This window comes from Cuculus canorus, chromosome 6 (genome assembly GCF_017976375.1).
Source record: "Cuculus canorus isolate bCucCan1 chromosome 6, bCucCan1.pri, whole genome shotgun sequence".
Taxonomy (NCBI): domain Eukaryota; kingdom Metazoa; phylum Chordata; class Aves; order Cuculiformes; family Cuculidae; genus Cuculus; species Cuculus canorus.
Window position 1 is genome coordinate 13,954,774 of NC_071406.1, and position 17,014 is coordinate 13,971,787.

Here is a 17,014-nt window from a genome sequence, read left to right on the forward strand (position 1 = left end):
GGGAACAGGTATTGGCCTCAAGAGCAACTGAATGCCTTATTCTAAATGACTGATGATGTTCCTGGTAAAGGAAGAAGCAAAATTGTGAAGAAGCTAAGCCATTCTGCCTGTTGAGGGAGCTTGATCACAACCTTTGTAGGTCAGAAAACAACATCAGCATTCCACTTTCTCTTCACAGTACTAAAATCCTCCACATTTAGCACACCTTAACTGTTTTCCCTTAGCAATAAACCCCTTTTCCAAGTCAAGCTTTTGCTAGCCTGCTCATCTTTACATCTGTTGAGATACTGTGGCACAGACCTGCAACTCTTCTCTAACTGTTGTCTAGGAAGTCATGGTGACTAACGGTTAAGAACAATGCTGTATTTTCAGCCACATCATGAATTTAGGGCAAAGAATAAAATGGATTTAAAAAGTAAACAGTCAATCCTGAGCATTTATTGAGCAAGTCCAAGAAATTTCATTCAAGAAAGTAAAACTTGGTATCAAAGCTTGGTGTTAGAAGCACCTAATTATAAGTCACAAACAAGGTAAGGGACGTTAAGGCCATTACCTATTCAGTTAGAAAAAAGGCTTTTTATCAACAATGAAAATGTACAAACAAGATACATTAGTATTATGCAAGAGAGCAACAATGTAAAACTTTTTGATTGCCTCATCTGGACCAGTGAAGGACAAACCAGCCAAGATTTCAGATTCCAACAAGAAGTTCTCTGAGGTAGCAAATTTTAATATTCTGTTGGTCTTTCACACTGTTGGAGAAGAGAATCTGACAAGTTATATGCGCTGACAATCATGCTTTCTCATGTAACTTCAAGCACATAATTATGGGTTGCATGGAAAAAAAAATATCCTGTTGTTTGCCCTAGTTTGTATTCCAGACAACCGAGCTGATCCGATTCTCATGCCACCATCTGATCACTCGATCAGGCATGAAACCCGAAGGAGGAGCTGGTAACCATGATGAGAAGGAACTGCTGCTAAATCAGCTTAATTGTAATGCGAAACAGCACTGTCACAGGAACTTGGTATGTTAGAAGCTTTAAAGGTACCTTAACAATAGTTCTATTCATAGCTTTAAAGGCTTTCATTGCAGTACAGAGAGAACTGACTCTCAAACCCTACCCTTCACCTCAATTACAGCTAGGAATCAACTAAGGTAAAGAAGAGCACAAGATATTGGCTCCTAAGCGCACCAATCCTTTTCCTATCCAACTTGGCAGGTCAAATATAAGTTGGGCACTTGAAATTCTTCTTTGCTGATGACTCTAGTGTGCAAGTCCTGGTTCAACTGTTGTCTGGTAGCTGGATTTTGAATAAGATTGCCCCTGCTTTCCTAAATAGCAGGCTTGAATCAACATGGGCTCACCACAAGACCCCAGGGAAACATTTACAATGATCATGGTACTTCAGCCAAAAGCATGTGAAATAACAGGAATGCTACTGCAGCTTACGAGAATGGTTTTATAGTGCGAGGCTCCAGTAAGATCCTGAGTGCTCTATAGTATGACAAAGACATGCAGGTATTTCAAAGTTTTAGGTCTCTGAGACAGTGTTAGAAGTCATAATTGGATTCTGCCCTGAAATTACTACCTTATTAATTGTGTCCACGGTTTCTATTGGAGAAAGAAAAAGTCTGCATGCTACGGAGTGGGAGAAGAGCGAAGCAGCTGGAATGCAATACCACTCAGGGCCTGAGCATGAAACTACAGGTCAGTCAAATACAAGCATGTAAGTTAACTTTAGTCATAGCCTTACAAACGTACATGGTGTGGCAATCTACTTTTAGAATCCAAGAAAAAACTCTGGAGGAGCAGGGCAAAGTAAAGTCTAGGTCGTGTTTGTGGTTCTTTTTATTAAAAAGGGGGGGAAAGAAAAAAATCAGAAAGCAGAATGGATATTAGTGCCCCTCTTGCATAAAACAGCTCAGCCCTAGAATATTCACCTTGGGTGGGGATATTCATTGAAACCCACCTTTGCTGGATTTGAAACAGGGACTTCGGAGCAGATTGCTTGCCACTCAGAAGAGGAACTGGGTTGAAAAATGTTCTCTACTGGGACTCCTTCACTTTGGCTAAACAAACTAAAATCCCAGAACAAAGCGAAAATTTCCTACCTCGATCTCTACGAGAGACAAAGAGACTCATGCTTTATAAGCAGCAGATTCTCCAGAGACTCAAGATACTCCACAAATAGTGGACAAAAGCCCTGTGGAGGCTTAAACACAACATAGGTTGTACCAACAGTATCTGTTCTTCATGCAAACACCCAACCGCAGAAACTTTGATGGGATAAAGCAACAATCAAGTAGGCACCTAAAGAACACCAGTGTTAAGATACTTGGGCAGATAAGCACACATACAGCACCTCGTGATTCCATCACAAGTTCTTTCTAAAAACTTTTCTAGATTCAAAGCATAAAATTTAGATACAACATCTATAATGAGAAAAAAAAAATCATTTGGGCCACTCACTGAAAACAGGTCTTTGCCAAGAATAAACCTATGATATTGTTTTATTACAGACTCAAGTAATTTTTCAGCAGACATTTGGGCTCTAAAAGAGCAAAAGGACACAGTGAGCAGCTCATTTGGCTGTCAGAGACTCAAGACCATTGCAGTGCACCGGACAGCAGTAGGAATTTGGTGCTGACTACTGACACTCACAGCCAAGGCTGCAACGAACTAGAACCAGAGAAGCTTAGGGAAACATCTAGAAAAATGAAACTACTGAATTATTCTCAAACAGTTTCAAAGCGTGTAAGGGAAGTAGGCAGAAAAAACAAAGAAATGGTAAAAAAACTGCCACTGAAGTTATGGCTCAGGGGGCTTCTAATATCAGATGAAGGAGTCATAACATTCTTCGCCCCCCCATAAAATCATAAAGAATCTATGGAAAGAAAATACTCCAGGTACATAATTGTCAGAGTACACAACCTGCTTCCATTTAAGATTATATTATGCTACCAGTGGAAAATGTCTTTGACATTACACTGCTTCATCTGACTTCCTTTAAGTGATTTATTTAAACACAGATATGATCTATTAAAAGTAGGCAAATAATTCTTTGCTTATGTTGATGCCTCCAAGCAATGCCAAGTCAGGGAAAAAAATTAATAGGTGATTAAGAGATAAGACACTTGCACCTTTGAGGACAGTTGCAGTTAAAAGCTCTCAACACTCATGCAGCAGTATTTGAATAATATCCACTTAGAGCTATGTAAAGCATACGTAGCCCAGTTTGGGGAAAAAAATAAAAACACTCTCTCAAGTCCGCTAATTTAATATCCTACACCATCTCAGCTTTGCATGCGAATAAATGTGGTTACTCAGCTATATTTGCTATATATTCATACTAAACTTTGAAACACATCAGCATAACATGAATGTAATTTCACTGTCATATCGTAAATCAGTGCTTTTAAATATACACTCAAAGCACTAGACCAGAGGTATTTTACATACCAAATGTGCAATCACTGAGTCACTTCACCTACTTTCCGCTGCCTCAAAAGAGTCATTTAGGCTCCCTTTATTGTTAATGGGAATGAAAGCAAAAGTCAGCATATACCACCCGAGAAACTTAATCCATCCTAAAATGTACTTCCAATTCGTATGATACGTTTGACCCTTTGCATGTGTCTGGTTACGACAGAGGAAGTCTTAATCATCAGCTTTGGTTAGCTAATTATCATGAAACATTAAATATGTTCTTTTAACCTAACTGAAATAACAATTTTAATATTAGGTTTGATTTAAAAATTAGTTTAAGTACGCCTTCTTTGAAGCCAAATTTGAGCTCTAATCTTAAGATATTCATGATTTGGAATGAATGAAAATTAAGTTTTTGCCATCAATTTTCATCTGATACATAGAATTTAAAAATCCTCATACTAACTTTCTTTAATTTGTTACCTTGGATAAGATGCCTCAGAAGACAAATTACATTAGTTACATATACTACATCCTGGTGCAAGTAACAATATGGCAGAGTATTAAAAAGTAGTAACAGGGGAAAAAAAAAAACAACCCAAGAAAAAACTATATTCCCTTCAATTATATGCAGAATTCTTTTCTGCAGAAAAGAGAGAACACACTCAAGTACAGTACCCAATCCAATTTTATATTTAGATATCTCAGTCTTCAGGGTCCTCATCTTTGATATACAGCCTTTTCCTCAAGTTCTGGTTTAGAAAACAGCTGTAGTTCATAATCTTTGAGTTCCAAATGAAAACCCAAATTGTCATCTCAGATCTAAATACAACATTCCCACAACCGATACGGAAGTCACACACACTGGTATTAAGACAATATTTGATCATTGGGCTGCCAGAGATTAGGTTGCCTTTGAGAATGAGCCTATAGCTCCTGGTAGGGTATTAAGAAATATCTATGTCACCGCTATTAAATATCCACACCTACCCCCTTTTTTGTATCATTACCATTTTTCTGCTCATGTTGCAATGATGTCTTCTTACATTGTCAGAAACTCTGATTTATTTCCTGTAATGGACAAAGTAAATTTCCTTCTACACCTAACTACTCTAAAATCCTTTAACTCCTGTATTCCTACTTCTGAACTAAAAGCTACTCACACTGCTTCAAGTACTAGTTAAGCTTGTCCTGTCAAGTAATACACAGTGTCTGCATGTGGTCAGGTAGTTCCATTTGTGAAAACTGTGAACTCCTGGGCCTCATTTTAAAGGACCTGCTTTGAAGATATCAGTTTGACTCCTGTTTTCAGTACCAGTACTGGTCACCAGCCACTGGCCTGATCTGACATAACAGGCTGTGCCTCTCAACATCTGTCACTTAATCATACTGCCTCTAAATCTGGAATAGCCCTATAGTACTCAGGACGCACTTCTGCCTAGAACCCATCTGCTTTGTATCTAGTCAGCAACTCTGCATTTCAGGTCTTCAAATCGTTTCAGCTCCAAGAACTACACAAAACCTTTTAACAAATCTGATGAGTTAATCACATAGTCATATTTTTAATTAATCCCTCATCTTTTCCCAGTGGTACATCTGGGATAGGTTTAGACTAATCTCTTGGAGGCATGGAACAAGCCACTTCTTGCTAAATTAAACGTGCAGTGGTCCTGTGGTGCTTCACAGGAAGCAGTGAAAGACTCACATTATTCACAGAAAGATTTCACTTTTTCCCCCAACAAATTTAGCAGTAGTCAAAAAAAAAACCCCACGCATAAATTAAAACTGCAAAGACATTCTTATCTATTGTGCTTAAATATAAGTTATAAAGCCAACATGTATTATTAAATCTGAATAATACAAATCTGCATGTTTTAGTCAAATGTTTACTTACAAGCACATATACAACTGAAGCAGCATTAAGCATTACCCTTAATTTGGTTTCTTCTGAAATGTAAATTTAATATTGATTTCCTTTCAACCTTTTCAACATTTTTTCTTATATAAGCAAGTTATATTTCCTGTATACAAATATAAAACAAAACATATCTAAAATATAAGGCAAATCAAATGAAAAAAAAAAGTCTTATAAAGCATTGTAACGGCCCATTTGAGAACTGAAATGGTCAAAACGTTGGTGAAACTGGTCCTTCAATTGCAGATAAAGGCAAAAATCAACATATCAGTCAGTGTAACACAGACGTGCAATATGGAGAAATTCTAAGATGAAGTTTAAGACAGGACTCACCAATTCTTTCCTAAGTTGAATAAAAAACTGCTTGCACTTAAAAGAAATTTTTACAATCTTCAACCTAAATGAAAAATAAAACCACAATATTTAAACACTCTGTATATTGAGTCATGGTTAAAGGCTTAAACACACCTACCGAAAACATACTTTCAAGAGAGAATAGATTTAATTACCATGAAATTTCCATAGACAAAAAGTAAGATACCAAATATTACATAGAATACCTTGTATAATTTTAAATTTATGAGCCATATATATAGATGTTATCTATCAAATTCACTTGTTTCCATCCTAAACACAAGGCAGGTGCTAATTTAAGTGTCTTTTCCCAGTTTCAAAGTCCAAAGAGCTATTCTATCCCCAGATCATTCCAATCAGATGTTCTCTTTTGTGAGACCACTTTCATTATCTCTTAGAATATTGAAAAATACATTACCTGATTCCTAAAAGACATTCTTACTCTATGTTCTTATATATCTTTAAACATAACCAGAACTTGCTTTAGCAAAATAGCTACTACCAGATATAAGATAAGGACTTGAAATCTTGGTATTTACATAAAAGTTCAAAAACAAAGCAAAAAAAAAAATCATCACAGCGATTAAAAAACATTTAAAATCTGATATGACAGGGAAAGATCAGCCTACAGATCTTCTCATCTTACAGGTTATCTATAAACATATGAGATGTTGACAGTAATTCCAAACAATTTTGGATGGTCATTGTAATGCTAGTTATGCTAAATGGGAAGAGACAGGCCGTATTTGCAATAAAAAATAATTATATACTTTTTTAAAAAAATGCAATATTAGGATAGTGCACATCATTTATTAAATATACAGGAGTATTCTTCTGGTAAATAAGAAAAAGGAGGTTAAAATTGTAACAAAAAAAAACCATAGTAACTTCTCTGACTTTGAAAAGGAAGGACTGATACCATACCGCAAACTGTAGAGCAATAAATTCTAACGCTATCTCACTCAAAGGAGATTTCACTGATGGCTGTCACGAAACTCAGGGCAAAAGAGAATCTAGATCACAGTTAACTTGCAGGAAATTACACAGCTAAATCTTCAGGGGTTACAATCAACCTTTTACACAGCATGTTTATACAGAGTACCCTCACTCATCTGAACTGTCATCTCTTATGTCCCTGTACTTGAAGTTATTATATTGCCGTGGTAAAGCTACAAAAGAAGACAGAAAAAACCAAACCCTAAATTAAAAAAGAAAACCAAATCCCCAGAAAATAACATTAGTGATGACAACGCTACATTTTTTTGAAATAAACTTATTTATGAAGACTATACAGGGATCTCAATGACCGGAACTACTACTTGCATATTAATCACCTTGTTGAATAAATAACTCTCAAGACTAGGAAGGATAAGAAGAAAACCAGACACCTACATTGGATGTCTATTTATAGAAATTACCTTCTTAACTAAACCAAATGGAGACAATTTTCTCCAGGAGATTATTCAGAGCAGGAACCTAACTTGGATGTCTCAATTTGTTCAGAGTTTCTATTGCAAATAACATAAAGGGAACTTGTGAACGTTAGCCTTTAAATTTTGCATATTTAATTCTTTTCCCCATTTCTTTTCTCTTTCCTAGCTTTGCCATTAGGTTAAAAAAAAATCAAATGGTTCCAACTGAAGTTAGTTCGCAAGGAAACTATCAAGGGGTCTACAACTTATCTAATGAGATCAAATTATTCCACTGGCAATGCAGAAATTTTCTTATCACTTCCTGTGCTAAACAATTACTTAAGAATAATTAGGGTTGGGTCCTAAATTTGCTAGATGGGATAGACACAAATGATAATAGAAATCTGAGTGTGGAAAAAGAAACAGAAAAGAGGTTTTACTGGACTATTTAGGCTGCAGTAAATCAGAAGCATATTGTGATTATTTGTCTAAACTTTTGGGGTACAGGACAATTAAAAACATTTGAATACAAGCCTTTTCTAAAAACTGAAACGCACACACTCTACAGATTTGCTTAGCATGCCAACAGAAACTCTGAAAATAAATCAAAATTATTGCCTTTGTAAAAACACTCTACTACCTTTTAATCTTCTTCCATTGGCCCATCTTCTGCTAAAGGAATTTCTTCACTATGAGCTTAGTGAGCCACTGGCACAGGTTGCTCAGGGAAGTTGTGGATGCCTCCTCCCTGGAAGGATTCAAGGCCAGGTTGGATGGGCCTTGAGCAGCCTGGTCTGGTGGGAGGTGTCACTGCCCATGGCAGGGGGTTGGAACTAGATGATCTTTAAAGTCCCTTCCAACCCAAATCATTCTATGACTACTGCCTCCGGTGATTTACAGACTCAAGGAGTTTTATAATCTCTGTTTTATAATCTCGCCCCATAATTTAGGCAGAGTGAGATCAGATGCCTTTTAAGCCTGAGACTATTTGGAACACACTCAGAACTATAACGTTAGCCAATTAGGTCTAACTCAACCCATAGGAGTCACCATTCAAGTACAAAGAAATGACTCAGCAAAGCTGAACTGCAGCTATTTTTGAAAAATACAGAAGTTCGTACACTCTGCTAATACACTGCTAGGCATTAAATCACAATATCCATACTCGGTCAAAGCAAAAGGCATGTCTGCCTATGCTTCCTTTCTCTGACTGTTGGCAATGGTACACATCCAAGGAAAACGGTAAGAATGGGCAGGCACCAATATTTTCCTAGTACGATTTTGCAGCCTCCAGTAATCTCAGAAGTGCCAAATCATAAGATGTATCTTTTTTAAATGAAGAGGTATTTAGAAGATCTAGAAGTGAAGACCATGCTCAAACATGTGGAAGGAGTCTCTTGACATCAAGCCCTGGTTCTCACTAAGACTTTACCACCCCAACCCTTGCCAGGAAGATGCTAGGACAGGACACGAGCAACTTAGCAAATTATCAACCAAGACTTCTTTGACACAGGTTCTGGACCAGTCAGCTAGGGAAGATGTTCTTGGCAGCACAACTCACAAAGGATTTTTCCAGAATGGGTAGTCAAACTTGGTTCCAGCAGCTTTGAGATGGTGAAGCTAGAGATACTGAGAGAAGTGAGGAGGGATGCAGCAGATTAAACAACCGTGGTGTTCAGGAGAAGAAATTCCAGCTCAACCAGACTTTGGTATGCAAAATTCCTTGGCAACTGCCTTGGAAAAGCACAGGAACTGAGGAGAGGTGCCCAGTCTTAAAGGACAATCTTCTCAATCCAAACAATCTCAATGAGCTAGAAAACATGCAAGTATGGGAGGAGGCCAACTTGGGTGAACTTGGAACAGCTGACTGAGCTCAAACACAAAAGGAAGTGTACATCATGTGGAAGCAGGATCAGATGACCAAGGAGGAACAGGCATTCAAGGATAAAACTAGGAAACCCAAAGCACAGCTGCAGTTGTAACTGCCAATGGATGCAAAGGAAGCAAAGAAGAATTGCCAACAATACAGGAAGATCAAGTTAGGACACACTAGATAAAAGATAGTCTCCTTTGGTTTGCCTCATTCATACCTTGTCTCCCTCCTGTTTCATTTCTCCCCATGATTATAAGATTCATAATATGCAATTTAGATATAATATCAAATTAAGAGGGAGAAAGCAAAGACATTTTACTTAATTCTTCTCTGACCAATACAGTTTATTTCTTTCCACATACACATATATCTATCCTCTCACTTGGCTCAAAACTCACCTCAGGAGTACTGAAAAAGGGGTATCTAAAAATTTGCTGTAGCCATAAAGCACTGGGAAGATAGCATAAAGCTCCAGGTGCACAGGAGCAAGAATAACTGGAAGCAATACTTCGTCTGGTGACTTGGTGGTAGCTGGTCTACCATTGAGCTATGCTGTGAGAACTGACATTTCAGATCCTCACTTAGAGCAAAAGAAAGCCTATAACAGAACAAAAGGGTGTGTATGCGTCTTTTCTTTTGTTTTTTTGTAAAGACCATACTGTTGGTACCATAGTTTTCATATAAAGAAATCAATATCCCTGATGTCAAATGATATGGTTGAATACAAAGAAGAACTGTTTAGCTAACTGCACACACAAAAATCACACTAAGAATTTAGATCAGCATCCCTGGCAGGTAAATAATGAAGCAGACCTCACAGAAATGAAGCAGACCTCACAGAAACCTCTGTATCTTCCAGTAGAGTCATGTAGCTTAATTATGACTTAGACTGTATGTACTCAGTAATTTATCGGTATGTTTTATAAAACCATTTCTAACTATTACTGTTTTCCCAAAACGAACAGCTGTAAAAGCAGCCTGAATTACAACCTTCCTGATTATTACAACACTGCATTTATAAAGTGGCCATAAACTAGAAATGTCTCTAACACTTCAAAACTCTTATTAGATGAAGGATATCTTTCTTAGGAAATGTCACTACTATAAAGGCAGCTCTGACCAACTAGCACAATAGTTCCAGGCTTACCATTGCAAGATCCAGTTTTAATTTACTCAACTAACTACAGAGACTAAAAATTTACATGTTCCATAATCGTGCTAGGCTTACTGTTCTTTGAATGCTCACATGGAAAATGTTTACCATGTTCCATTGTATCTAGCTCTAGATAATACTTATGTAATAACTTTAGGCTTTCTTTCTCTCTGAAAATCTACTAAAATTTGATCATCCACAGTGTTCTCAGCTTGGTAAACCACACGATACGTAACATCCTACAACAAAATTGAGACTAAGATTAGCACAGAAAACCACAATGTCTCAGAAATTCACTGGGTCTCAACAACTGAGACTGACTAACATTTTGAATCTCTGCAAGGGACCTTACGAAGTGGAAATAGATCACTAATTATAGGTAATGGATCTTGCCTTGTGCTAACACAAAACAACAAAAACACTATCAGTCTGAATTCAGAGAAAAGTTTTTCAAGTCTTAATTGCGGTAATTCATTTAATCTGCTTATATGAAGATGGCAGACTGGCCGAGAACTATGAAGAAGTCCAGTGCTGCATTGACCAAGCACAAACATCGGTGGCAAATGAAAAAGTCAAATCAGTAGCAAATGAAAATGCAAAGCTTTTCATCATTTTTCTAGAGTGAACAGCTTTTCTACCTGCTAAGTTAATGTCTATCATGATTATTTTATATGCCTGACTTCACCCACTTAGAATGCTGTTATAGCATATTTAACAACATATGTGATAAGTAAGGTGATCAAAGTGGACTGCAAGCAGACAGAGGGAACTAAGGGAAAATTACTTATGAGGGAAGTAAAAAAAAGCAAAAAGCTTTAGGGAAGGTGACATTACAGCGCAGAACAGTATTTTTCTTAAATCTTTCCCCTTCTTAAATAAATAAATAAGGACAGGATCCCAACTTAAAAAGACCAATAATTACAGTAACATTTTTAATGAGGATAACTCCGTGTTTACAGACAGCTTTAAAAACTATTTTAGTTAAGAGGAATAAGTGACAGCATTTTCTGCAATAAATGTACGTTTTTCATTCTTATCACGGACATGGTTATCTATGGATGAAGAGATTATAATATCCTGAATGCTACATCTCAGTTATCTTCACAGACTATACCTATATTATATTTAAAACACACAGTGCAATTAAGTTGTATGTAACAATACAGATAAAAGCAGTCACTCACCAGGTTACTATATTTAGTAACATATAGTTATTATTAATAAATAATAATAAATTAATAAATAATAAATAATAAAGTATATTGAACTGTCTCTTCAAAGACTGTGAGCTAGACTATAACACTGGCCCTGGTTATGTGGCTAATTAAATATAAAACATGCTTACAAGCTCCCCAAAAGAATCGTATTAAAATTCATATAGTTTGCTCCACTATTTAACAGCCCAGCAGAACAGGACAAAAACCCATCATAAAATTACCTACAGCACAGAATGAGGTAAATAATTTCAACTTAATATGCTATGTTTGCCTGTCTTAAAGTGTATGACGCTGGTAGAAGCAAAAATATGCTTTGAAATACAAAACCAACATTAGGTTAAACAGCTGTCCTTACCACTGAAAGGTGTTAATTCGTACTCCATTCTTAAAAATTAGTATTCCACCTGACATCACTCCAATCATTATTTCATTGTTACTCTGATCCTTAAAGAAAAGAGAAAATTACTTGAAGAACAATATAAATATCTTTTGAACCTTACATATTCACTCTCATCTCCCTCTCTAAATATACAAACACCATAGCAAATTAGATCTCAATTACCATGGAAAGAAGCGTGATTTAATAAGATGAGTAAGAATTGAAAGTATTCATTCCTATTTAGGATGAGCCTGAACGTTTGCTCTGAGCTTTCAAAAACTATCACAGAATTTTAATTTCTTAAGTTAGATCTTCTGTCTTCCACCAACTTTGAAGCAGCACAGAACATAGAGTATTCTAGCAGCTTATTACAAATAACAGCACTAAGACTGGCTTGACACTTCCTATACTAAAAGCAACCAGCAACTTAAATTCATACCTGAAAGGATATTGCAATCTCAGAACACAGAGAAGAGAGTTTCTAAAACAAACAATACTGTAAGCATATTTAAATAGGACGGTTTTCCTGAAATATCTTTGCACTCGTAATCAAACACCTGCTATAGATACCTCAATACGCATGCAACAACACTAAGATACACACAGCAGTTAAACTGAATGCATTTCAAATTCTATAAAAAGTTTCTCTAACCTTAGAGAGTAGGACAGTAATATTGAAGAACCGGAGGTGTCTTAGTTACTTAAACTAATTCTATTCAGAGGCCTTGTGGAGATGGTAATAATGTACTGACAGGTTAAGATCATATGAGTCAAGATCTTGAGCTACTTGCTTTGCCAGATAAAACTGACACTGTATCAAATTACAGCATACTCACGGTGGTATATTAAATATTAACAGTTCATAGTATATAATGATAATGATTTACAGTTTGTGGTTATTGGAATTAAATTAAATATTTTTCAAAGCTGACAGATCCTTAAATATCAAGAACACATTCAACAAGTATGTTTTTCACACACAACAGTAGCTAACTGAACTGGCATTTGGGCCAACAAGGCTCAACCTGAATAACTGTAAGACACAATTTAAACAAAGAAATACAACCACAGAACTATAAGCCCAAATTTAAGCAAATACCCTCATTTGAGTGAAGTAGTGGCTACTGAAACTGGTAAATCACAATTAGGCACCTAATACAATAATATTGTTTTAATTTTTTTCCTCTTGTAAGCAGCAGCCAGGAAGGCTCACTAAAAACAAATATTTGTTCATTCCATAAATCTCAGAGAAATCCACTTCTGCATTACAACACCAGTCTATCTAAACTTACCCTTGCATAGTGCAATTCAACTCCATAAAGTTCTAAGGTACGTGCCGTATTGAGATAACTGAACTCTGCTTCTGCAGGAGACAACCCTCTGAAAGAAAAGAGCTACATCAGAGACATCCTAACATAATCCCCCCCACCAGGCTCCCTACTGAGCTCAAACAGAAAATCTGCATTCATTTTACATATTTCTACACCCACCCTGAAATCTGAATTTAATTTTTCACCATAAACAGACTAATTCAAAAATTTTAAAAGAAATAAAGATTGTGCTCCCACGTAGGCAGAGACTTGCCAAGAGTCTGCAACACAGCCTGCAAATGCATATATTCATTTCTAATGCACTGTATCATTTAAATGTCTGTGGAGCTCTAGAATTTAGAAATTACTTTTGCACCTGTATTTTGTCTTGATAACAGTAATTTCCCTCCAAGGCTCACCTATAAAGTTTACATTACAATTAATGCAATTTCTTCACCTGACAGAATTTGCTAAGCCATTAACTGAAATGTAATATAACATTCAGCAGTTTCTAAAGCCAACAACATGCCCCAATCAAGCAAATGTTTTTGCAAACATGAATTTTGCGAAACGTAAGCTAACTGTAACAAAGAGCAGTTAAGTTCTAAAATATCAAGGAACCATCACTAAAAAAAGAACCACAATGTTACACACTGAAAAAAAATATATTTTCCATTGCTTCATTGCCTTTTCCACTTTACTAAAAGGTCACACGCACACAGGAAAGAACAGATACTGAAGAAAAGGCCTTTGTTACTTCTAAAGTAACTCGTTTATGGATGAGAGCACCATGAAAACAAAGACTTTATGCACAAAGGATTCTCAAAGACTGAAAAAACCTCTTCAATTATATCCTGCTACATCAAAATCCTATGTGATACACACAAATACTGTTTTCAGTGTGCCTTTAACATGTTCATTTTTTCACTTATTTTCCCTTTCATTCTGCAAAGCATATTCTATCAGTACAGTATCAATGATACTTATTACACAGACAACCCATGAAAATGTCACATTAAATGCACCCTTTAAAAGAAAAAAAACAAAACAAAAGCAAAAACCCCCAACCAAAAAAACCCCAGAAACCCTTAAGACAAAATACTCTTGTTTTACATAATAGCACAGCACCAGCAGTGAGGATTTGACAAAGTCAGTCAATAACCTTACATGTGCTGCTGATGTAATTTTGCTATTTCTTTTTCAAAGTCTTGAGGCTGGCTAGGGATGAAAGAATAGTCTGAGAGGTAGCCTGGCAAGTTTTCTGAATGGTTGTAGTCTCCCAGCTCGGCTAAAATATTAAAAAGAGAGGTTATTGTTTATCACTGATGTACTCGGCATTGTGCGATGTCCCCAAATTCATATGTGTAATCCCATATACTTTATGGTCTACAGCAAGCGAAAATAGAGAAGGCATTTGAACTCTCCTTTTCCCTCTTGAATTAAGAGTCCCATTCTCAGTGAATACTGCAGAGGCCACTTAGAGAGAACTTCGAGTAGATATTTATGAAGGAAGTTTAAAAAGTGTTTAATTTCTCATACATAAATTAATTCATAAACGCTATCCTAATGGCTAGCACTAAAGATACCTCAAGATTTTTTTTTCTTATCTTACCTTTGTTTGCTTTCACGTGCCTACACAATGTATGTATTTTTAACACTACAACTGCTATCTCTTTACTAAGATGTACAAAACCCAACTCATTCTGTATGAAGATGTATCCAGAAGCATTAGAAAAATATTTTTTTGCACATTCAACTGTATGCATGAAAAAAGTATGCATACATACACCCACACGGAAACTACTTTACCTGAAACTACAAAAAATTGCAGTTACATAACTTCTAACGCTTTCTTAAAATTATAATAAATTAACATCACATTTATTGTCAGAATCAAAACCATATTAACAACAACATTTGCTAAAAATACAGTCTTTGAGGCTTTCTAGCTAAAATCCAAACAAATTCAGCTTTAAGTATCTGCAATCTGTGTAATAAATCTGCAGTAATTGATAATATACTGTGAAAACTGGAAATTTCACAGCAACACAACATGACATGGGGTCTTGGGCAGGCCTGCTGACACTTCTGCCGGGCATGGAAGGACTGACAAGAGAGATGAAGGTACTCGCGGAGCCGGAGGATAAACAAGGGAAGAGAACGTAGGAAACAAGTCTCGGGCACTTGCAGCATCAGAAACAGATAAAGATGGGACCAGGTGTCATAATAGAGTACATGCCTTGCTAAAATCCACTGCAGAAACTACAGGACTGCCTGAAATCTAGACTGCTATTTACCTGTATTTATAAAAAAATCCCAAGAGCTAAACCCAGAGAGTTATCAGTAACAGGCATGCACAGAAAATCATTAGACAGAGATCTGCACACGAAGGACCTTAAGGGTACCAGGATCTCATACAGAAATCTAACTACACTGCACATACCCATCACTTCTGCAATATTTGAAAAATAAATATAATGCATTCTTATAAGCTTAAAATGTTACAAACTTCACAACGACTCCTTCATTATCAAATATCTCATCTCTCCTAAGCCAAATCCCTAAGGCATGACAACATTTGCAGTACCTATCAATTTCCAAGTAGCTGGAGTTCAGGAGTTCCCTTTAAGAGAAACTGCTCTATTGACTGATCCAGAGAAAGGTGGCCATTTATCAAAACTATGCATAAAACATTAACATTCCTAACATGTTTCTTCCCTGAAAAGACTAACATAGGCACTAGTCCTCTCACAGGCACAAAGTACATGTAGAACTATAAGTATATAAAAGAATCATTAGTAAGAGTTTATAACAGAAAACCACATCAATGTAGACGGACATATCAGGATTGCTTATAAAAGTGAACTTCCGACAAGTACAAATTTTAAGAATTAAGTGCTGAACAGTCTCTTAGTAGGTTAGTTGTTGTGCTTTGTTTTTTTCTTCTTCTTGGAACAGTTTAAGCTTATGAAGGAAAATGGGAAGAAAGGAAGGGGACTAAACCTCAGTCTTCAAGACTTATCTACTCACTGGATGGCTTAAAATTGACAACATGAGTATTCAACTTTTTGGCCAGATACAACCAGTATTTGGAGGTTCACTGTACAGTACATTAAAAACATTTAAGTGTCTAAAAAAATGGTTTAGTACCGTTCTCAAGAAAAAAAAAATCCAACCCCATACTTCAGAATGCAAGAGGGCTGTAGTTTTTTTGGTTTGTTTTTGTTTTTTGGTTTTTTTTTTAAATGCATGAGTTTAAAATGGAAAGCAGAGTGTTATTAGTATTTTTTCCACATCAAATTCAGCCAAACATCCTGGGGGACAACACTCAACCAACCATATTTCCTTAACTATGAGAAAAGCAGCATCATGTCCACAAACATCACAATATAATGCTATACAAACTATATTCTTTAGAAACTAGTCAATACTATTTTTTATGTACTTCAGTACTAATATGTACATAAATACTAATTATACTTACATTGAACAGCATAGGAAGCCAGAAGAGCAGCAGTATTATAAGGACAGGGCAATCTGTTTTGGTTTGGTTTTAAAGTGAGAAATAAATAAAGTTACATATTTCATATAAAATTAGGTTATTTTGAAAAGCCTAATCTTTCATAGTGTATGAGCAATTTGGACAGATAATAACTATAGAACACTTACACTTGCAAATGCAGTATTTTAAATATATTTATTTCTGCAAGTAAAATCCCTCACCATTCATCTTTTCTCAACCAAAGTTGCATATAATGTTTAACACAACAAAAACGTCTTACCTTCCAGTAAGAATGTCCTGTTTTATTTGCAAAAAATACTGGTACCTTAGTTAAAAAGACAAACAAAACAAGGAAAACCCACTGTTATTAAAAAGAAAATGTAACAATTTTTCATCAATTTAATGTATTTTGCTTTTACTTAGTGCATAACTAAAGCTTTACATATCACATGCTATTTCTTAAACTCC

General features: G+C 36.0%; 1 protein-coding gene across 1 annotated transcript in view; it reads right to left on the reverse strand.

Annotated features, from left to right (window-relative positions):
* The window catches only part of PTPN4 (protein tyrosine phosphatase non-receptor type 4), a 68,749-nt gene that overhangs the window by 37,231 nt on the left and 14,504 nt on the right, over window positions 1-17,014 (reverse strand). The window contains exons 5-10 of the mRNA XM_009570483.2: window positions 16,827-16,871; window positions 16,529-16,581; window positions 14,212-14,332; window positions 13,027-13,114; window positions 11,711-11,799; window positions 5,680-5,743 (exon numbers count right to left, since the gene is read on the reverse strand). Coding sequence (XP_009568778.1) covers window positions 5,680-5,743; window positions 11,711-11,799; window positions 13,027-13,114; window positions 14,212-14,332; window positions 16,529-16,581; window positions 16,827-16,871 — 460 coding nt within the window. The remainder of the gene's footprint in view (window positions 1-5,679; window positions 5,744-11,710; window positions 11,800-13,026; window positions 13,115-14,211; window positions 14,333-16,528; window positions 16,582-16,826; window positions 16,872-17,014) is intronic.